Source organism: Meles meles, chromosome 1, assembly GCF_922984935.1.
Source record: "Meles meles chromosome 1, mMelMel3.1 paternal haplotype, whole genome shotgun sequence".
NCBI classification, from domain to species: domain Eukaryota; kingdom Metazoa; phylum Chordata; class Mammalia; order Carnivora; family Mustelidae; genus Meles; species Meles meles.
In genome coordinates this window covers 20,176,017-20,200,301 of record NC_060066.1, presented here as the reverse complement: position 1 = coordinate 20,200,301, position 24,285 = coordinate 20,176,017, and the positions used below count along the sequence as shown (strand labels likewise).

The following is a 24,285-nucleotide window of genomic DNA, read 5'->3' as shown; positions in this document are numbered from 1 at the left end:
AACTGTTTACTGTCCATGGAAAACTTCCATGTTCACACACCCAGCTCCATGTTGTCTTATACATAGACTGAGCATACGCAGATGGTCTGAGGCTGAAAAAGAAGTTCTCTCTAGAAAATTTAAATAAAACTGTTCAAGGCTATCCACATTAAAAAGCTGAAATAAGGACTTTATAAGCTTATAAGCTACATTTTCTTAGACACGTGTGACCTTCTCCAGGTATTTATTGTGTAATGCTAACAGAATAATCACAGGATGTTGGCGCAGGCAGGAAACTTTGAGACCGTCTTAACCAGTCTTCTCATTTTTCAAGGAAATGGACCCCAGTGAGGTTGGTTGATTTATCCGAGGCCATCACAAGAGACACTCATGAAGAAGTTGGGACATAAAACTCTGGTTTCCTGTTTTCCAGAACCATGATATTTCTACAGTATTACCGACTCTCTGGCTGATAAAAACACCTTCTGCTTTCATATTCAATTCAATCAAAACAGCCCATGGTGAGTGCCAAGAGTGACTCGCAGTGGCAGTAGATAGTTAAGGGACAATAAGCATCATAAACAGGATAATGACATGACCTCCACCCTCAGTGAGTCATAATTAAACGGGAAGGACTTCACACACCCAAGTAACATGTTTTTGGGGTAAAAGTTTATCTTGAGAAATAATAAAATTGTTGAATTTTTCAACCCACCCAGTTTGCTGACTCCTTTCCTCTTTCCTACTATATTCCTAATATCTAACATGTGCGTGTTACACAGACTATCTGGTATAGGCAACCAGATAGCCCTGTTGAAAAGAAAGTCCTCTAGTGTTTACTTCTCAGTGTTGGAAAGTAGGCACGAAATAGTATCCTTTATGCAATTCCCCTTTGTACAAAACTCTGCACAGTGATCCATCCTCTGGCGTGCAGACTTCAAACTGTAACACCAATCAAACAAAGACCGTCACTCAAGCGAATGCACATCCGTGTTCCCAATGAATACAGTAAAAGCCCTGAAAGAGACAACAGAACCTCAAAAACTATATGAAAAATGCAAGAATCAGAGGAAGTATTTTTTTTTTTTTAAAGATTTTATTTATTTATTTGACAGAGAGAGAGATCACAAGTAGGCAGAGAGGGAGGCAGGCAGAGAGAGGAAGGGAAGCAGGCTCCCCGCTGAGCAGAGAGCCCGACGCGGGACTCGATCCCAGGACCCTGAGATCATGACCCGAGCCGAAGGCAGCGGCTTAACCCACTGAGCCACCCAGGTGCCCCGAGGAAGTATTTTAATGGAGACTCAGCAGATACAACTTCCTGGGGCAGGAAAAACACAGTAGAAAAGGGGTAAGCATTCCAGGCAGGAATAGGTGGGTTCTCGCTCATCAGGCTGCCCACGGTCCCACTCTAGAGAGGGCTGTCCACATGCTCTCCGGCAGCCCCTAGGAGGAGAAAGGCCATAAAATGTATTGCATCCTGCTGGATGTCTGTCCATATATATGCAGCTCATCGACTAGGATTAGCTTGGTTGACTAAATTCTTCTTTCAGGAGATAATCTGGGTAGAGGTGGTGGTAGAAAAGAGAGGCCGTTCTAGAAATGATGGATCGGGGTTAAAATTTTGTTGCATCTGATTAGTTAGCTGCATAAACTAAATGCAAGCTCAGCAAGGGCAAAAACTGTGTCCCTCTTTCTCATGAATTTATCTCAGTGCCGAGAGGCAGAATGTACCTACAAAATCGTGGATGATAGATTTTAATCATATTAAGCACTTTAGAGTTTCTCTACCTGTAAAAAAAAAAAAGGATATTGCCACTCATTTCACAGGGTGTAATGAATCCGGAATGGGCAAATGCACACGTGGTGGGTAGCACGGTGCCAGGCTCATGGGAAAAGCTTAATGAGCAGCTGTGATTAGAGACAATAAAGCTTTGTACTTTCTTGAATGGGGATTTTCATCTAATTTTAATTAGAGATTTATAAGAATATTCTCTCTTGTAAGCTGAGAGACAGTAATGAGAGTCTGGAGGGAACAGTTAGCCCAAGAATTCTCAACCTGGGTACTACCCACTCCCAGGGGAGCGCTGGAGATAGGCCAGGAGATTGATTGTTCCAGTGACTGGGCCTGGTTAGCACGCTGGGACCAGAGTGTCAGACGTCCAGTAACAGGTGGGACAGTCCTGTACAAAGTGCTCCTACTGAGAAGCACAGTGTAATCTTGAGAGGTAATGAGGTCTACTCGTTTCTTGCCACCTTTCGCTTTAACACACAATGTAGGGGTGCCTGGGAGGCTCAGTCATTAAGGGTCTGCATTCAGCTCAGATCATGATCCCAGGGTCCTGGGATCGAGGCCCGCATTGGGCTCCCTTCTCAGCAGGGAGCCTGCTTCTCCCTCTCCCACTTCCCCTCTTGTGTTCCCTCTCTCACTCTCTGTCAAATAAATAAATAAAATCTTAAAAAAATAAAACACAATGTATACAACTTTATGAAAAGCATTTGCAAGTGAAATTACACTCATTCCTATTTTGTTGTCTCACATGTACACAAAGATGTATCAGGTTCTATCACAGTATAAGATAAATTCAGTTAAAATGTCATAATCATTTTTTATGATTGCACCAAGGAAAAAAGTTCTCGTGAAATAGTCAGTTAAAGAACACAGCACTAAAAGCAGAAAACGTCTTTGCAAAAGACATTAAGGATTTTTATCTTGTCAAAGAAGCAACTGAGACTTTTCGTAAGAGAGTCAAAGAAAACCACTTTGAAGAACTCTTACTGCCCTCCTTCTGGCCCTGTATTCCATAGAGAGAACATCTGGGTCCCGTTAAGATTTTAGTTCTCCTGCTGAGCAACAGTCTTGCCAGTCTCAAGCCTAAGTTTTGCTTATTCTTTTGAAAAGAGGAAAACTGAGGAGCGATGATACAAGAGCAAGGCACGGAAGAGGGAGAAACAGCTCGAAAACGTGAGGCCAGAGATCTAGAATAGGGACCTTCCAAGTAGAGGGTTTGTGTATTCCAAAGAGCCTACAAGAGACAGAAGACTGTACTCGAGCTCTACTTTACAGGTATCTCTCTACATATAAACGGACAGTGAGATCTTCTCCTGAACCCTGTGCCAGACAATATTGTGAGGTATTTCATAGCATCAAAGGACTGGGGACAGGGGCGCCTCACCCATTCTTCTGTTTTGACATATCGCAGTTTATTGTGTCCAGTTAAATGGACTTATGGGTTATGTTACCTATTTTAACGAAACCAAACACCGCAAAGTAGACAATGGTCTTTCAAAGATTTCTACAAATCACACCAGATTGAAAACCATACCAGTCAGGCAAGCACATGCAAACAAATGAGAAAGAGCTAAGCCAATGCTTGCCTCATAGCTTGAGTTCTACCAAAGCCACACCACAAGACAGAAACATGATGACCAGTTGCCCCAGTCAGTGCTGCCTAACAGGACTGATGACAAAATGTTCTAGGAGTGGTGCTGTCCAACATGGTAGCCACCACCCAGATAAAGTTATTAAACTTTAAAAAATAAAGTTATTAAACTTTTCAAATATACCTCATGACACTGAGAAACTAAAAATTTTTATTTTTCAAACTTAAATGTAAATAGCCTCTATTTAAATGACTACTTAAATGTCTAGTGGCTACCATCTGGACAGTGCAAGTCTAAGACGTAATAAATAGGGCCAAGTTCTTAGGTTTCAATCCAAATGCGGCCACTTACAAGCTGTGTGACCTTTACCTTAACTTTTCCATGCTTCAATTTCTTCATCATAATCATACTGTCTATGTCATATAGTTGTGGTTAAGATTAAGTTAGTTAATGCATAAAAAGTACTTAGAATATTGCATCATACATGGGACATTTTTATGGGCCCTTAATTAGACTGGAGAAAAAAAAAATTCATTTGAAATATAAATCAAATGCTTAGTACTAATGAACCTTGAACAAAGTTTATAGTAGGTTGTAAGTTATTAAATAGTATGAAGATATCACAAACTTCAGGACATTTACAAATAATTTATTTCATCTTTATTCTTCCTTGTATAATTTTTTTAAAGATTTTATTTACTTATTTGACAGAGATCACAAATAGGCAGAGAGTCAGGCAGAGAAAGAGGGGGAAGCAGGCTCCCTGCCAAGCAGAGAGCCCGATGCAGGGCTCCAACCCAGGACCCTGAGATCATGACCGAGCTGAAGGCAGAGTCTTAACCCACTGAGCCACCCAGGCGCCCCCCTTGTATAATTTAATGATGAATATTGTAGCTATTAATCCAACTATATAAACTATGTAATTACTTTAAATGTGAATGACATTAAATACACCAATGAAAAGACAAAGATTGTCAGCACAGATTTTAAAAACCACCACCCAAAACCAAACTATGTTATGCACTAATATATACTTATAAGTATACACACACATTAGATACATGTACTTTTTTTTTTTTTTTAACTAATGGAGTAAACAACCAAAACTGTTTAGAGATTACTGGGCTAAACCAAGAGAAATGTTTATTTTAGCAAAGCAAAACAAAACAAAAAACAGTGCTGGGTCTATTAGCATTCAATTACTATGTTTAAGTCATGTAGATAGAGTTAAAAAAATTTTTTTAAAGGATCATTGTTTGCCAAGAAACTTTAAGTCTGTGATGAACAGAGGAGGCTCTCAATAATTACACTTTGTTTTATTAAACAGTAAAGATATTCTTAAGTAAGGTCTGACCATTAAGGGTCAATAAATGCTCTAGAATAATTGGTTGAGAAACCTCTATTTCAGTGATAATATAGTCCAAATAGTATAAATACCACGGAAACATTACAAAAATCAGACTTACGGATTAGCTTTTTCCAAGATTATAGTAGATGTTCCTTAGATTTTCACAGATATGACAAAAGTAAGTTCCATAGTCAGGTAAGTTTGGGAAAATACTGTGTTAAACAGGTTTCTTTACTACAGAACTTCTTGGAACTTGTGAGAGGCCTCTGATGGTTCAGTGAAACTCTAAGAGGGCATATGTATTTTCTCAATTATCTCCAATCATAAAATTCTCACTTTTTTAACAGTATCTAATTAGGGAAAAAACAATTTTCCTTTTTTATGGTATAAAAAAGGTATTTTATGGTATAGCCCCTCGGCCTATTCTTCTCTTCTTGTAAGAACTTCTTTTATATTTCTGCTCTTAAGCTTTCCAGCTGTCACCCTTTGGGTCTTTATCCTTGCTCCCTTTGACCTCTCTCCAAATATTCCTCTCTTGTAAAATGCTGAGGTGAGGAAAATGAATTTTTAGCTCTTCAAAAAGTAAATAATTTAGGTTATAAAAATGATCAAAACACACACTCATACCCTAGAAGGGATACAATTCCAAGATTACAATTCCTTCTTCGCAAGTATTCCCACATACCCTTCCCCCAGTTTCCCATTAAGGTCGAACATCACCGTAGCTCATTTGTCCAAACTATCGAATGAACACCGGTGCATTAACGAAACTCCAGAATGTACTTGGATTTCACTAGTTTTTTCACTAATGTTCTTCTTCTGTTGCAGGATCCGAGCCAAGAAAACTCACTGCCTCGTTGTCATGTCTCCCTCATCGCCTCTGGTGGGACAGTCTCTCTGCCATTTGTTTTTTATGAATTTAAGGGCTTTGAGGAATAATGGTCAGGAATTTTGCAGCCCCCTCTGTTGGGTTTGTCTGATGTTTCTCTCATGATTAGACCAGATAAACTGGCATTGTTGGGTTTTATATCCACAGAGGTGTCCTTCTCACCACATCATACTGAGGACATATTAACATGACTTACCACTACTGCTATTTACCATGGTCACTTGGCTAATGATGCGTCTGTCAGCTTTAACTGGGAAGTTACTATTTTCTCCTTCCATACTCTATCCTTTGGAAGTGAGTCACTCAGTCCTGCTTACACTGAAAAGCAGGGTTGGCAGAACTTGAAAGTCTTGAAAGGACAGTTCCACCTGGGCTGGAGCACATGAGATATGTTGAAATTTCATTTCTTTTTTTATTTTTATTTTAAAAAATTTTATTTATTTATTTGATAGACAGAGATCACAAGTAGGCAGAGAAGCAGGCAGAGAGAGAGAGGGGGAAGCAGGCTCCCCACTGAGCAGGGAGCCCGATGAAGGGCTCGATCCCAGGACCCTGGGACCAGGACCTGAGCCGAAGGCAGAGGCTTTAACCCACTGAGCCACCCAGGCGCCCCGAAATTTCATTTCTTTATAGAGTAAAAGGTTGCAAACAGGAGAGATGAGTCAGGAGAGGAGGATGGGGAAACGAAGTAGCTTTCCAACTATTTACCAGACAAGGATTTCAATGGAAGAATGATACTTTGATCAAAACGTCTTTTTCAGGATTTTCTAAGACTTCAGTAGTAAGGTAGTGTCTCCATTCTCTCTTTGATAATCACCCAAAGGAAACAAATATCATAAACTTCAACTTCAAAGAAGGTGAGGAAGTGTGAAACACAATCTACAACCCATGAAGCAGAGAACACGAAACGGGATGTGAGATGATCAGAGACTATGCCATGCCGGCAACTCTCAGGCCACTTCAGCAAGAGAAGAAGTCAGACAAAAAAATAAATTAGAAAACTAAATTTATCAGGGCGCCTGGTTGGCTCAGTGGGTTAAGCTTTTGCCTTCGGCTCAGGTCATGATCTCAGGGTCCTAGGACTGAGTCCCGTGTTGGGCTCTCTGCTCAGCGGGGAGCCTGCTCCCCACCCCCTGCCCTGCCTGTCTCTCTGCCTCCTTGTGATCTCTGTCAAATAAATAAATAAAATCTTAAAAGGAAAACTAAATTTATCAACATTAGACAAGAGGTAATAAAATTATCATCATTTACAGATATGGATGCTTTTAAGTAAAACCCAAGAAATACATGTAAATGTTGCAAATAGTGAGAATTTAGCCATGTAGTTATCCTGACTAATTTTAGGTGTCAACTCATCTAGGCCAAGGGATGCCCACCTACCTGGTTAAACATTATTTTTGGGTGTGTCCATAAGGGTGGTTCATGAAGAGATTAGCATCGTAATTGGTGGAATGAATAAAGGTACCAGCCCTTCCCACTGTGCATAGGTTCACCAGGAACTACTGAGGGCTTCCACCCAACAGGTGTAGGAAGGTTGAATCCACTCTCTGACAAGAGTGGGGACAGAGACCTTCTGCCCTTTACAGTCCTGGTTCTCAGGACTTCAGACCCAGACTGGAATCTGTGCTGCAGGCTCTCTTGCTCTCAGGCCTTGGGACTGTACCTCTAGCTTTGCTGGGTCTCTAGCATGCAGACAGCAGATTGTAGAACTTCCCAGCCTCCAAAATTGTCAATACCTTGTAACAAACGTCTATATATTTCTCGAGAACCCGATTAACGCAGTAGCTAAGCACAAAATCAGCAAAAAATCATCTTATAACGAAAAGATATCATTTCTAGACTGCGAAACAAAAACATAAACTACCGCATAGTGAAGTTAAAAAGGAATACCGTTCTAATAGATAGGAATATGGACATCACTAATACAAACCATCAACCTCAAGATACCAATTCTAAGTTCACTCTTGATTTAACGCACAACCAATACTCACTACAAAAACAATTTCATGGGAGAGACTAAAAAGCCTAATTCTAGTATTTATGTAGAAAAATAAATCCACAGAAAGGCAAAATTACAGGGATGGAAAATCCGTCAGTGGAAGGCAGGGGCTGGGTGGTGGAGCCGCTGACTAGAGTGAATTTTTGCAGTGATGGAACTGGTGATTGGAGATACAAGTCCAAGCATTTGTCGAAACCATAGAAATATACACGAGAAGGGAGTTTTACTGTATGTAAATTAATAAATCAACTGGAAAAAGAAAACGCACAGGACCAGCAAGAAGATCATGAAAAGTAATGAAGGGAGACTAGCTCTACTGTATTGGAACATGGCACGGTGCTACCATGATCTCATCAGCGTGGTACTGTTAGATGAGCAGACCGATCCATGACACCAGCTACAAAGTCCAGAAATGGGCCCAAGCAATAAGGGGATTTAGTATGCAAGACTTGAAATCTAGAGAGAAAAGATGAGAGTTTTATTTTTTAATTAATTTTTAATTATTTTTTAAAAAGATTTTATTTATTTATTTGACAGACGGAGATCACAAGTAGGCAGAGAGGCAGGCAAAGAGAGAGGGGGAAGCAGGCTCCCCACTGAGCAGAGAGCCCGATGCAGGGTTCGATCCCAGGATCCTGAGATCATGACCTGAGTGGAAGGCAGAGGCTCAACCCACTGAGCCACCCAGGCGCCCCTAATTTTTTCTTTTTTCTTTTTTTTAAGTAAACTCTACATCCTGTGTGGGGCTTGACCTCACAACACGAAGATCAAGAGTCACGCACTTTAGCCAGGGACCCCCAAAAAGACAGTTTTAAATACATAGTATTGGGTAACATTCTGGAAAAAAAAAAAAAAAAAAAGAAAGGCTGGATCTCTCCACCTCCTATTTTCTATCAAAATAAATTCCAGATGGATTCTAGTTGGATAGAAACCTGAAACATAAACTTTAAAACCAATACAAAAAAATGGGAGAATTCTTTTATAATCACGGAATAAGAAAGACCTTTGTTAGTATGACACAAAATGTGTAGTCATAAAAGATAAGCTATACGAAAATTTAAAAATTTCTACAACTATCGTTTGTTAAGAAAAATGTCCATACTTTATAGATGTATGTACAGACTAGCTCTGGAAAGACACACGTAATACTGCCTGCAGACTCTTTCTGGGGAAGGAGACCGGGGAGACTTACACTAGAATTCTGTGCTGTTTGCATGTAATTACATATTTCAAAAAAATATGAGTAATTCTTGTGTTGTCTGCTCCTAACCATCAGCTTAAATAACTGAAAGCTTGCCATAAAAAAACGTGCCTCACAAGAAACACCCAGTATAAATATCCAATTTAGAAACGACAGGTAACATACAGCTCCCAGTACAATGCCGGATATACAACACGTCCTTAAGTTATATGGGTTTGCTATTATTTGTCACCATCTTCCTACAACACTAATAATTATTTTGAAATACATCCTTACTATCTTCAAAGTTGGGAATTCTGTAAATGGTATCACACTGCACACCGTGACAAAATGTGCCACTTTCCAAAAATATTTTCAGCGGGCCAACACTAAATTAACTGCAATCTTGAAATAACTGCCATTCAGGCCCTTCACCATCTCATCACGTTCCCTTTCGCACACAGCCTCCAAGTCAACTGCACTGCTTGTCAACTCTTGAACATCCCCTTACTTTCCTCCATACTTTTGAAAAACACCGTTTTGAAAAACACCGTTTCTTTTACTAAGAGAACTTTCCCCATCTCTACTGAAATCATTCTCCCTAGCAAGGCCAGCTCAAATCCTGCCGTCCACAAAGCCTGCAGACACCTTTGTGGACAGGTACGTGATATACATACACAAAGAGAAGGGTAACAAAGATATAAAAAGACACAAAGGCAGAATGGTCAATTTAAAAAGTTATTTATTAAACAAGTTAAACACAACTAAAAGTATATTTACTTAAAAGTCCCATATTACTGGATCCCTTCGAGACATCTATTCCGGAAGAAATACTTTATCAAGCTAATGGTAAGAGAAATGATAAAAATAGAACAGGTATGAAAAACATTTTAAATAAACAAACAACAAAGCACATGGTAAGTTCAGAAATAAAAACACACAAACTAAGTATGAAACCAAAATGTTTCATATATTTTTAAATGTTTCTGGTATGTTTCTCACATGAGGGCTGACTTGTCTATGTCCGAGTTAGTAAACACCATATAAACACCTTTTTAAGGTACTGGACTTCGTGTTATATAGAAACAATTTTAGATTATGTGTCAGGTGTGTAAACTGTCCACATTTAACAAACATATTCTATATATGAACATATCACTTATACTTAATGAAAAAAGAACTTAAAATTTAAACATCTTGATTTGAGAACTGTAGCTTTGACAGCGCTATTAAATTCCAACATCATAATCCCCAAAAGCACTATCAAAAATGCTATCCAAAAGAAATTGCTTTTTTAAAAAGAGCTGCTTCTAAAAATTTCAGTATTTTAGGGCAAAAGAAAATGTCATGTAATCTTGTTCACAAATGCTGATGTTTAGCCTCTCTGGTTAACACAAAAAATACCATGTAATACAGAAGATTCCTATGGAAAAGCCTCAGTCTTTCTCAGTAGTTCCCAATAGTGTCATACAAGATTTCACTGGAAACCGTGGTTTCACCACAGATCTGGCAGTAGCTTATTTAAAACATCACTTTGCCCCATAACATCCATCAAAGACTTTAAAACATAATTGATTCTGGCAGTACACATGAAGACCATGATGTGCATGGGAACTGCCAGTGGTATGAGGGCCTTCACGAAGTTTGGTGTGAGTGTGTGTGTGTGCGAGTGAGTGTGTGTGCGTGTGTGTGTGTGTGTGTGTGGTCGAAGGAAGAAATGGGAGGAAATGGTCGATCCAGAACTATAACACATTCTTCTAGTTAGATCTCAACTGCAGAAATAACAGAAGTCAAATGTTTAGAACTTACATAGATTCTGAATTTCTGTGAGAAAGGCAACTTTTTTTTTTTGGTCTGTTTCCTTTCATCATTCTTTACAGAGAACAAAGCTTTAGTTACATACATTCTTCAGGGCACAGAGGCAAAGTGCCCTTTGTCCCCCTCAGTCTGAAAGAGAAGGAGAACGGACAGACCTGGCACTGGCCGGGCTGGAGAAAGCGAAAGGTTCTTTGTCCTTCTCTTTACTCTCATGCCTGTGCTTGTGCTTGTGCTTGTGTTTGTGCTTCTTCTTCTTCTTCTTGTGCTCGTGGTGATGGTGGTGGTGGTGGTCGCTGTGTTTGGAGGCCGCAGTCTCCTTAGTAAACACAGAGAGCGGAGCTGTTGCCACTGGGTGCACAGCCATCTCCAGAGGTGACTGTTCCTTCCCTTCAAGATTAAAGACACCCAAATGAATCCCGTTGGTAACAAGGAAGTGAAATGAAAGTGAGAGAGAGCTGACGGACAGTACAGAAAAGAGGGTCTCCCAAGTACTTACCACGTCCGTGGGAATTATTAGGAATGGGCGAAGTAGCTGAAGAAGATATCCAGTCAGTCACACACACAGAAGTGCTCAGCATTGTGGCCAGGACACAGAACATTCCACTTCCTTACAGTTTATACCAGTTACGATATATAGCAGTGTGTTACCAAACCATCTTTTAAAAGTCAGCCCTTATGTTTTAAGGTACTATGAAACGATAAGAATGATTACGTGTGTGTGTTATAAGTTAAGACCCACATTCATCCTTCAACAGTAGCCTGTTTAACCACAGCTCGAGCCCAAGGTACTGGGCGGGAAATGGCAGTACTTTACTTCTGCCACCCAAAGACCCACTTACCATACACACAGAAACACGTTACGCTAGTTACGGATAATGACAGTGTAGCAAAAATCACATTTGTTTAAGTTCCTGAAGGTAAGTTCTTGCGAATAGATAGGCAAAAGTGAACCCTTTAAGTAGGTTTAGCGCACTTAAGAAAACCAGAAAAGGCAGTGAGTGTATAAAAGGAACATCTCTACTTAAAAAGACAAGAGTCCGTGTCATACACACACACAAAAGAAACAAAGAAAGGAAGAGAGAAAGATGAGAGACAGGGAGACCTATGTTCTGGTTTTTGTTTGTTTTTTTTTTGAAAGATTTTATTTATTTGACTGAGATCACAAGTAGGCAGAGAGGCAGGCAGAGAGAAAGAGGAAGGGAAGCGGGCTCCCCGCCAAGCAGAGAGCCCGATGCGGGGCTCCATCCAAGGACCCTGAGATCATGACCTGAGCCGAAGGCAGAGGCTTTAACCCACTGAGCCACCCAGGCGCCCCGAGACCTATGTTCTTGAACAGATTCTGCTGTTAACCTTCAGCATGCATCTTCTTTCCTTTTATCTCACCTAAAAAAATTAATCAAATGTTTTGGAAAGTTCTTTTCATTTAGTATTCTAGCAGTTCAGGAATCTACAGCAGGAGTTCGGAGACTCGAGTGTACAACAACTTCCCGCTTCCTGCACTGCTGCAATCCCGAGGAAGACGTCTCTCCGTACGACTCTGGACTGGAGGCATTGCTATGCAGGCGGCCAGCTAAGGCAAGCCCAAGGATCATATTGGACAGTCCGGGTGGTCACCGAATCTCGTTGGCTTTCACGTACAAATATGCCATTCACCTGCCCCTACACTGTCTGTAACCCCATGAATTCAAACCACCTCACCTCATCGGGATGGCGGCCCCAGTCTCCTGTGAACTGGTTCCTCTGCCTGAAGTGTATTACACTCAAACCCATATTTTGCACAGCTGCACCGAAGCTGATTTCGCCCCACAGGTGTTAGTCGGCAGTATCTGAAGACACTGTGGTCACACCTGAGGCAGGACTGGGGGCGGAAGTGATATGGGCCTCCTGTGGGTAGAGCCTAGGGATGCACAGGACATCACATCACGCACAGGACAGCTCCTACAACAGCACATTCTCAGGCCCAAAATGTTAATACTGTTTAAGCTGAAAGACCCTGCTGCGTAGTGACCTTCCTAAACACAAAGCTATCAATAATTACCTGCTCAAAAACTCAGTTGGTTTTAAAAACAACAACAACAACAAAAAAAAACCACTCAGTTGGTTCTACTAACAGAATAAAAGCCAAACTCCTTGGACTTAAACACAGCAGTTTCTGAAAATATAGGTTTTTATCCAAACTAGCCAAAAAACCAAGCTTTTCACTGAAATGAACTTTTGAAGTAAATTCCCAGCACTAAATTTGAACCAAACTAGCCCCAAACCATGGATCTTACCAAAACAGACACCATTAAAAATCAGTCTCAGCACCGATTTTACTGACCATTTACAATCTGTCCTGAACCCACCATTCCAGCCTTATGTTCCCCTGTCACTTTCCATGCACTTGTTAACTGTGAATGTGTAAATGCTGCTTCCTATGCTTGAAATGCCCTTCCCTTATTTGTATGACCCACAGATTCCCTTAACAAGTGACAGGAACTATATGGGGAACTGGGGAAAATAATGATAAACTGAACAGATCTCAGTCCTCCTGCCATTTACGAATGAGCTGACAAGAAACTGGGTAGGTACAACCAAGTAATAAAAAGACAAAACAGAGAGTGAACCAGTAGCACAACAGGAAACTTAAATTAGTTGTGTGGGGATCAGAGGCAAACTTCTGCAAGGAAGTAATGTTTAAATGATAATCTGAAGCAGACAAAAGGGATTAAACTGCCCAAACTGCCCAAAAAGGATTCGTTCTTTCATGTTCCCACAACATAATACAGAAAGGAAATTCTAGCACAGAGAACTCAAGTGACTTGCCCAAGGCGGCACAGGCAGGTCTAAACCTGCTTTCAGCCTGCAAGCTTCCCTCCCCTACCCCCGCCTACCCACCCACCCCCTCCCCCACCCTCCTCCCAGCGGCTGGCTGCCCAGCTTTTCCTTGGTGGGTCTCTTTCATTCCACTTCCAGCATCTTGAGAACAGGCAGGTCTTTCATCTTTGTATCCCAGTGTGTCACCCGGCGTCTAGCACCCCTCCATTTCACCTCCCCACCCCTGCCAAAGCTTGCTAAACAAATGAATTCATACAACAGAAATATCTAGTAGTTGTGTTTCCTTTAGAGAGAATGTCCGGTAAACTTAATCCAACAAAATGAAATGTGAAGGTCACTAATTTTGCAATGAGAGGGATAAAGCACAGAAACTATTAAAGACCATTCATTCACCTAGTACTGACAGACTACTATACTTCTTTTGTGTCAGGCACTGTGCCGACATTTCAGGACAAATGAATAAATCAAGATTCTTGTCCTCACGGATTCATATTTTACTACTACAAAATTATAGTTTTATATTCATGATACTTTGGGAAAGACATCACTAATAATGATGCATGAGCTAATTACAGAGATTATTTACATACAGAGCAAGTTTAGGGATCTGTATCTTTTGCAATAACTGGTAACCATGAGAGTATTCAGAAAAATTTTGAGCGATATCAGCCAAATATGCCACCATAAGTAAGATTTTAATTTAGATTTTAAATAAATTACACGAGTAGGTTTCCAAAATATGAGAAAATAAGTTCATACCTAACAGGATACAGAGCGAGGTGGTAAGAAGTGGTAAGACACTTTAAAGTCTCATGAACAAATCCCTTCAGATCCTACCTCATGATTTAGTCAGTCTAAAACAACAGATTATGAGGGTTCCAATTGGCTGTCTGTACTATTAAGAGTCTGAGGTCCTCTTCTGCGCTGAGAGAAGTTTCATCATCCAAAACACCTGCCAAGCTACTTGGATTGCAGAAAAACCAATAATTACATTGGAAACTGTACTTCCTAGTAGAGGCAACTGCCAAAGAGACAACCGAGTGTACTTGGGTATATTCTTTTCCAAGGAATACTTATAATCACTTCAAAGTCCAATCTCTTGTCTAGCGGCCTTATACTCAGTATCAAAGATACACTGAGGGGCGCCTGGGTGGCTCAGTCATTAACCATCTGCCTTTGGCTCAGGTCAGGATCCCAGCGTCCTGGGATCGAGCCCCATATTGGGCTCCCCGCTTGGTGGGAAGCCTGCTTCTCCCTCTCCCACTCCCCCTGCTTGTACTCTCCCTCTCTCACTGTGTCTCTCTGTCAAATAAATAAATAAAATCTTAAAAAAAAAAAAAAAAAGAAGATACACTGATTGTAAATCTTGCATGTCTCTTGATTTGTATTTAGTCTATTAATAAGACAATGGATTAACTTGATCCAAAGATAAAGGTGTTAGGAACCAGGGTTCCCTGGACAAATGACTGATTTTGGACTGGGCAGAATATTTACAAAATGAACCTGAAATATCTGGTATAATGGCAAGGAAGTTACATACTTCTCAACAGACCCAAGAGTCAACTTCTAAGAGTTCTAAATGTCCAAAGATGAGAAAATGTGAATAATGACAGGAACAATAACTAAGGGACTGGAACTAATTAGCTCACCACTGGAGGATGCTAGTTAGCCAACTTATTATTCGGGAAATTATTAAATAAAAAGAGAAGCCATTACCTTTCTCCCTCTGTAAAATCTATACCACTGGGTAATAATAGATGAGGGGGACTTCAGCTTTACAAAAATAAACCAGTTTATAAAACTGGAAAGATGAATGAGAATAGCACCATCTTGCGAGGCGCCTGGGTGCTCAGTCCATTGAGTGTCTGACTCTCTTGATTTTGGCTCAGGTCACGATATCAGAGTCGTGAGATTGAGTCCTGCATCGGGTTCCATGATCAGCAGGGAGTGTGCTCTAGATTATCTCTCTCCCTCTGTCCCTCCCCCTGCTCGCACATGCACACACTCTCTCTAAATAAATTAATAAAGTCTTAAAAAAAAAAAAAAAGAAAATCAGCATCTTGCAACCCTTAGTGACATAATGGATCTAGGCCTTAAACATCGCAGTGACTAACCTCATAAAAGAGTCAATTCTTAATCACAGGAAACCAACTGAGGACTGCTGGAGGGGAGATGGGTGGAGGGATGGGGTAACTGGGGAATGGGCATTAAGGAGGACACATGATGGAATGAGCACTGGAAGTTATATAAGAATGATGAATCACTGAACTCCATATCTGAAACTAATAATACATTATATGTTAATTAATTGAATTTCAGTTAAAAAATTAAAATATGTAAAAATAAATAAAATCTAACTTCCACTATTTAAAAAAAAAATAAAGTCAACCAGACATCATATGTTACCAGATAGAAGAACACAAGGCCATCTATAAACTTGAATACAATTAAGCTTCTACATTCAACTACAAATTTACAGGAAATAAAGAGGACTCTAACACGTTAATTATACCATGGCATAGAATTACCAAAACACAGACTTGAAAACTACAATCAAAACCCTCATTTCTTTAACAATTACAATTATAAAAGGGAAGAAAAGAGAAAAAGGTAAACTTGAACATTAAAACGATGTAAAGGACATAGCCAACTGCAATGTGAAGACATGTGGATAACGACTCAAAAAATAAAGCGTTAAAAATAAATATCAGAATAATGACTAAGTCAACTGAAACTTACACAATGACTGGATATTTAAAAGTATCAAAAAATTAATTTTTTAAAGTACAAGAATGTTACTGTGGTTATGACTCTTTAAAGTCCTCAACTTTTAGAGATCTATAGTAAGCTGTTCATGAATAAAGTGATGATATGTGGGATCTGTTTCAAAATAGTTCATGAGAGTGGAAATGGGTAAGGATATAGACCACACAAGACTGACATGAGCTGATCACTGTAGAAGCTGAGTAATGGATGGACGGGGTTCATTATACTAGTCTGACTCCTTCACAGTTTTCCATAATAAAGTGTTTTTGCTTTTGTTTTTTTTTTACTTTATTTATTTATTTGACAGTCAGATCACAAGTAGGCAGAGAGGCAGGCAGAGAGAGAGGGGTAAGCAGACTTCCCGCTGAGCAGAGAGCCCAACACGGGGCTTGATCCCAGGAACCCCACTGAGCCACCCAGGCACCCCATAATAAAGTGTTTTTTAAAAAGGAGAAGTTAAGGCAGTTCAATACTATCCATGAAAATGCTAAATGCCCATGTTTTGTGATTTAGAACATTCACTTCTAGAAATCTATCCCACAACAAATGTGCTCATGCATATGGTTCAAAGACACATACACAAAAATATTCACTGGAATAGTGTCTATAACAGCAGAACATCTGAAAAAACCCAATGGTACTCCATCACTACCACCACCCCTTAGCTCTTAAAGTTTTCACTTATTATAGACAATATATATTTCTATATACTGAGATTATTTGAGAGAGAAAACATGTATGTGTGCGGGGTGGGGGGAGTCGGCGCAGACGGAAGGGGAGAGAGAAGTTCAAGCTAGACTCCCCGCTGAGCCTGACAACAAGATAGGGCTCAACCTCATAACCCTGAGACATGACCTGAGGTGAAATCAAGAGTCAGACCCACCGACTGAGCCACCCAGGACCCCCGACAAAATATATTTTTTGGGAGGCGCCTGGGTGGCTCAGTGGATTAAGCCGCTGCCTTCGGCTCAGGTCATGATCTCAGGGTCCTGGAATCGAGCCCCCATCAGGCTCTCTGCTCAGCTGGGAGCCGCTTCCCTTTCTCTCTCTCTGCCTGCCTCTCTTCCTACTTGTGATCTCTCTCTCTGTCAAATAAATAAATAAAATCTTTAAATATATATATATATATATATATTTGTTTGTTTGTTTGCCTAATCTCTCTTTCCTGGATAATTTTACCAGGTCTAAGCCAAGGTGATAAGAAAGTACACTTTACCTTCCCATGTGGAACTGTATTAACAGTTGGATTTGGAACACATAGGAGTTGACTTTCACGTTAGTATGAGGTCATATTTAGAATCTCTACTGAGAAAAATGCATATATTACCATCCCTAAGACACATTTACAAACATAATTTCACACTATTGTTTCAGGGGTTCATAAGATTCCTGGTAACTTGAGGCCCACCCAAGGTGAGGCAACACTCATTTTTAAGCTTAAGAAAGTCCTTTTAGTGACCTGAAAGATATGTCTCTATGATAGATAGCACATATATCAAAAAAAGGATATATATAATTCAGAATATATTTTCCTATTTCATGTTATATGAAAAGAACAAAACACATGCTCTTTTCTTTTTTATAATGATCTCACTTTAATCAACTTTTTTTTTTTTTTAACTTATTTGACAGAGAGAGACAGAGAGAGAGGGAACACAAGCACAGGGGAGTGGAGGAGGGAGAAGCAGGCTTCCTGCTCAGCAGGGAGCCCAATGTGGGGCTCTGTCCCAAGACCCTGGCATTATGAGCTGAGCCAAAGGCAGACACTTAACGACTAAGTCACCTAGGTGCCCACCAATGCTCTGTTTTGTTGTTTCACTCAACATTAAATCTTTCCTAGAGATCTAGTAAAATGCACTATGGATAAGGATTTTAGCTGCAGTCAATTTAACAAATGCAAAATAAACCAAGGCAGTACTTAATATAGGGCCAATGTAGAAGCTTCACAGCCCATTTGATTAAAGTGTTAATAACAGTCAGTAACCTGCTAATTCTCTTAAATTCATTTACATTAGGTATATGTTTAAACTTAACACAAAACCTGCAGTTTTTATTAGGAAAAGTATGAAGTCTAGTCTTTGGATTCGTTAGATCACTGTAATAAATAAAGTAAGTAAATTTTAAAATTTAAGTTAAAAAACCCAAAGTCTGTTTTTTGTATTAGTGTTTCAAAAGAAAGAACCAGTACTCTCAAGATATGTATGTATCTTTATCGTGGGAAAGAGTTCATGCACTACAACAGTGCTTTTCTTGACTTATGCTAGGTGTTACACAACACAGGAGTCCTAGCTAGGCAAAATTACAGGAACTCTCCTTCCTTTCTTCCCCACAGAAACCACTAGGGATTTCCCTCTGCCCCTGTGCCTGTCACTCCTCTGTGCTTCATCACCACAAGCCTCCCAGCAACCTGGAAGACAGATGGGCTGCGTGGGGCATCACGGCTGCGGTGGTGGAGAAAACCTGGGAGGCTATAAGGCCTCTGGGGAGGGGCTGGCCGGGGCTGGGGGTAGGTAACAGTAAAGGAAGGAAGGAAAATATCCCTGCCACTTCTCTTTTCTTACACCCAAATGTCTTAACCTGTCACACATGTCATCCCTAAAATATTCTTCTATCATAAGCAAGGAATGAGAAAACTGGAGGGAAAAAAGAACAAACCGGAAACTATGACCTCTTCACCACTTAAAAGTTTCCACCTCTTCTTTATTTTACCTACAGCCCCATTCGTTTTCTATCCCCCCACCAGATGACATCTGCAACACATGCCAGTTCTCAATTATCATTGGTTTGTTGGCCCGAAGGGAGCCATCTCAGAATTCATCCCAGAGAAGCAGGGCGCCCAGTCTCATAAGCCTTGGACCGAACGAGACAGCATAAATGAGTAAGCACTATTCCAAGCACAACACAAAATGGAAGGCACATGCCAGCCTAAGAGGACCTCTCAGTTAACCCTTTTCCGAGTAGCCAGAAATCCAGATTTTTATGTGTAATCTCTTTTTAGTAAACTACTTCAAAAATTTCTCCAAGACTTCTACAGACCAAGTAAAAGATGCCTCAGTTGGGGGCACCTGGGTGGCTTAGTCATTAGGCATCTGTCTTCAGCTTGGGTCATGGTCCCAGGGTCCTGGGATCAGGCCCACGTCAGGCTCCCTGCTGTGCGGGATGCCTGCTTCTCCCTCTCCCACTACCCCTGCTTGTGTTCCCTCTTTCTCTGTCAAAAAAACAAATAAAATCTTAAAAAAAAAAAAAAAAGATGCCTCAGTTGGAAGTGCTGAGGAAGGCTCCAAATAAGGGTCACTTGTGACCTCTAATCTAGACTCCCTTAGAGAATGAAGAGAGGTCACTGCTTCCCTTACTTACAGTAGTTCTACGCCTCCTCTTCTCAGCCCTCCACTCACAACCCAGGGCCAGTCTAGCTACCACCGCAAGGGACCCTGGCTCCTTCTGGGAGGCAGGAAGAGAGGAAGTTCCTGTTTTACTGCCAACTTTGAGTTGGACTGAAGCTGTGCTTCTAACATCCCAAAAGATGGAGCTCTAAGTGCCCCTTCTATCAAAAACATTGTTACACTAGTGGCTAAGTCTGACACTTTTATTCTTCACGTATGGTGTAAGTTAAAAGGGATTCTAACTTTGTAGGCTAGTTTGGGAGTTACCTATCAAATGTAACAATGTGTCTATGGCAAAACTACACTTAAAATTCCAAAATAAATATATGTACAGATAATCTTCAGGAACACTACCATTTGTAAAATGAAGGTTTTCTAAATTCTCATAAGATCACTACTGAACTTTAAGACTTGCTCACTGGCCACAGGGTACCAAATAGCCTAAAGACATTTAAAGAAAATTACAAAAGCACATTAAAAATATATTCACAATTAAGGTTTACAGATCAGTCCAAATAATATACTGGTATACATGTTGCTTCATGTCATAAAAGGGTCCTAGCAACCAAAATTAACATTTTAGTACTTTCCTATTTCCCAGCATTAGCCCTGCATATCCGCTTCCTAATCTTCCCACATGATGTCATGAGAGCTATAAGACCTAGTAAAGTGAGATTCCACAAAAAAGTAAAGATGGGTTTTTTAAAGCGATTTGACACTATGATACAAAGGCACATCAGTGGGCACAAAAAGGTGTTAGTGTGCCACATCACAAAGAAAAACCAAACATACTCGGATTCTTCTCTGGAATAGGAATTCATGCAACAGGCAGAAGCATCACTCTCAAACTATATCAAAAGGTCTGAAACACCTTGAGCTCTAATGTTTTTAAAGATGTGGGAAATTTTTCATGTATAGTAAAATTTTAATAAGTAAAATGGTAATAAAGCAAAATTAACCAAAATAAAAAAATAAAACCAAGAGAATACAAAATTGCCAAGGCCAAGAAAAGTCAAAATTCATTTATCAAAGGAAGTGATAAGGTCTCCAGCTGATTTCCTCCTGAAATAAATTCTGTATGAATCTATTTGAGTAAATGCATAGAGCAGCACACAGAGAGATATAAGAAAGCAACAGTCTGGGGTCTCAATACCAGCATATTCTGAGATGTTGCTTTGGTTTGAATTAATCACAGTTGATCCTTCAGCTCCTCAAATCAATAAACAGTTACTCTTTTGTTTGTATCATAAAAACATGGTTTATGTAAGCAAAATCCATCTGGTAGAATCTTAAAATCTGACTAATGACTTTTGGAAAACTATTCTTTAAAAATAATTTTGCTTATGTATCCTGTTTTTCACTCCTTGTTCCTCCAAAACTTGAGGACTGAATCTTTGCTCAACAGCACTGAATGCTTACTCGTTGTCTAGATTACCATCTCTTTTTTTTTTTTGGTAAGCAACTAAGAACATAGTAGCGGAAGACAATGTAAAATAGAACAGGTAAAAGACACATGTGAACTGAATTATTTTTCATAAACTTAAACCCAATCAGTATTTAATAACTGAAAAGACAGGACATCCTAGTTTTATAGTATGGCATCTAGTCTTCAGGACTGACTATGGGTGAACAATTGTAAAATTTTCAGGGCGAGAGGAAAGGAGAAATAAGTGGTTGACTTTCGCATTTTTCAAAAGTATGTGAAAGGTGCAGATCTGATGGTGTCTACTGGCGCTGGCATTTTTAATGTTATAATAGTCTAAGAAAAATCACTGCAAGAAAAGAGCAATAATGGGTATTTTTAAATGGTAAAATGAGGGATGATTTTTTTTTCTCCTTTCAACTCTTTTCTCACTTCCAAGTTTTATATAATAGGAATGCGCTATTTTCAAATAGTAAAAAGTCCAGTCTAGAATATTCTTAGGGGCGCCTGGGTGGCTCAGTTGGTTAAATGTCCAGCTCAGCTTAGGTCTTGATCTCAGGGTCGTGAGTTCAAGCCCCACGTTGGGCTCCAAGCTGGGTCCAGAGCCTACTTAAAACTAAATAAATTAAATAAAATATTCTTTATGTTAGATAAAACAAAGTCAATGTGTTGCAAGAAAAGCAAGTCCCTAGATCTGAATTTTTATGTATTTTTTTAAGTTGATAAACTCTGCAAAGTTTGTAGCTTTGTTCCTGAGCAAAATAATAATATTAATAGTAATTTTACCTGTTCCCTTCCGTGCAAGTTCCATACTCCACTGGGGTTTTGTGGCAGGTGTGCCATCGCAGCTTGATGAGTGCTGGGGTATTAAAGCAGATCGGGAGCTGGCTGGCCGGTATTTAGAGAGCCCTAGAATGCCAAGGAAAAGGGAAAAGAGGTATTTATTTCTTGGTTTACTAACAGAAGAAAAAAGCCTGACCTGTTTTTATCAGTTAACCTTAAAATCAGAACCAGTTCAATAGTAGAAGTCTAATAATAAAAATAATACTCCTAACTACTAAAGATCCCATTTGATTTTACTCCTTCGTCTGGTTCCTATATGCTTAAGTCGAAGTACAACACATACTCAAGAAAGACAGTAAAGTGTGACTGGCCTGTGAAATACATAAAGTGGATTCTATATTTGAGGTGGAAACCGTATTTTATATTACGTGTGTGGAATTTTGCATAGAGTCAAGTTTCTTTGCTCCCCTGAAAATTTGCTGATAAATCCATTGTAATATTTACTCAACAAAAAGGTAAAAATAATGTAGGGGGTACGGAAGACATTTCAAACAGGAAAGGTTTTAATGGCATGATGTGGACAGCACGGGAGGAGCTATCAGGAGACCTTGGCTCTGATTCCAAATTATCAACAAATTAGATAATCCAGGTGAGACATTATCTCATCGTGTCTCAAGTCCTTCATTTGTCACTTGGAAACGTTCTAAGGTCAGTCTAGAGCTGAGCCGGCTATGAGTCTAGACCTCAGCTGACACCTGAGTGCATCATTTAGGGCAAGTGACCTCATACTTCTCTCTTAAGTTTACTTATTTATAATAAAATGGATTGAACAGATAAATAGTTGTTAAGATCTCTTAAATCAGAAAAGTCTAAGAATTCATGACCTTTCAGTTTTCAAATGTATCTCAGGCTCATATTCTACCTGAAGTCAGTTCTCAAATTCTACTAGCTTATTTCAGATCACTAAATAGTGAAAAATAATTTATATCTCAAAACTAAAATTTAATAAAAAGCAGACCAAGGTAAGTAAGGAGGCCTTTGCACAAATATAGCACGTTTCAAAGAAAGGAAGAAAAACAAGAAGAAAAAAGAAAAAATATCATTCAAACATAAAGGTCATAAAAAGATAACAAGTATGGAGTATAAATAAATACTTCGCTTTTTTCCAATAAAAAGAAAAAAGGAACAGTACCCAGAAAAAAAAGAAAAGAAAAGAAAAATACTCATATTTCAAAAAAAAAAAAAATGCATTATAAAGTAAACTTGAAGGTGCCTGGCTGGCTCAGTCAATAAAGCATGTGACTCTTGATCTTGGTATCACTGAATTCAAGCCCACATTGGGCCTAGAGATTATTTTAAAAAAAAAAAGTAAACTAAACTTGATTTATCATTTATAATTAATTAACAAGTATCTTTTAAGTTATTACAGTGGTAACAAAACAGTACTGGGCATACAAAAATGATAAAGGATAAATGAAAATTAATAAATTCCATCTTACATATCAACATGGGTGATTTTAGAAGCATAATGTTGACTGAAAAAAGTTAAGTCACATTGGTATCATACCATTTTCATAAAATTAAAAAAACAAGTGCAAGGAAATCCTGTATTTATGTGGCACACTATAAAGAAAAGCAACAGAATGATTAAGAAAAAGTAAAAAAAGGAAACTGAAGATAGTCTTTCCTTCTAGTGCAAAAGCAGGTGAACAGAACCAGAAAGAGGCACAGAGGGAATGACCCTGGCATGGAGCCCAAGATGCAGGTGAGAGTGGAGAGTAGGTTCACCGGTATTTGTTTTATTACTGTATTTCATACCTTACATGCAAGTTACATCAATGCTTTATCCCTGAAAGTTATAAAATGGTGATAACATAAACTAGATATTTACTCTTCAAAAAACACTACGGCCCAATATATCAAGAACTGTGAAAATCTTCTGAAGGTAAGTATCTCACAATACAGTTAAAACTAATCTTTTCACCAATAATATATTTTGGGAAATTTATCCAAAGAATATAAAGAAACAAAAGCTTTTGTATGAAGATATTCAGCGCAGAATTACCTACAATAAAAAAAAAAAAAATACTTGAAACAACCTAAACACCTACCAACACAGAAAAATAAGGTACATTATAGTCTATCAACCCAATACTGTCTCAGGTACTATTTTCAAAAGGAAAGATTATGATGTTTGAGAAATACGTGCAAAAATCTTTAGGCAGGCAAAAAGAGAAAGCTGTGTTATGGGAGGCATTGCTTCAGTCAAAGTTTAAAATTATGATTACATTATTAAAAAGAAAATAGATCTGGTATTTTATTTTGAAATTAAGTCAACTTTAAAAAAAAAAAAAGGTTGGGGGGAACCCTTAACGCTACTGGTAGAACTGTTGAATGAATTTTTTAAAAAAATACAAATCCAGAAGTATGCCAAATACTTAAAAAGGACCAAAATGAAACATAATTTTAAAAAATCCTTTAAAAATCCTTTAAACAAACTTATTCCTTTGCTAATATGC

At 39.1% G+C, this 24,285-nt stretch overlaps 1 protein-coding gene across 5 annotated transcripts in view; it reads right to left on the bottom strand.

Annotated features, from left to right (window-relative positions):
• Positions 1-1,372: 1,372 nt before the first annotated feature.
• TAF2 (TATA-box binding protein associated factor 2) overlaps positions 1,373-24,285 on the bottom strand; it is a 93,395-nt gene continuing 70,482 nt past the window's right edge. For 3 of the 5 annotated variants that reach the window (XM_046012155.1, XM_046012163.1, XM_046012191.1), the window contains 2 exons: positions 21,770-21,892; positions 9,502-10,981 (listed from right to left, as the gene is read on the bottom strand). In XM_046012155.1, coding sequence (XP_045868111.1) covers positions 10,719-10,981; positions 21,770-21,892 — 386 coding nt within the window. In that variant the 3' untranslated portion in view covers positions 9,502-10,718. Of the gene's footprint in view, positions 1,423-9,501; positions 10,982-19,439; positions 21,600-21,769; positions 21,893-24,285 lie in introns of those variants that run through there. The other 2 variants (XM_046012182.1, XM_046012172.1) reach the window with 2 other exon arrangements.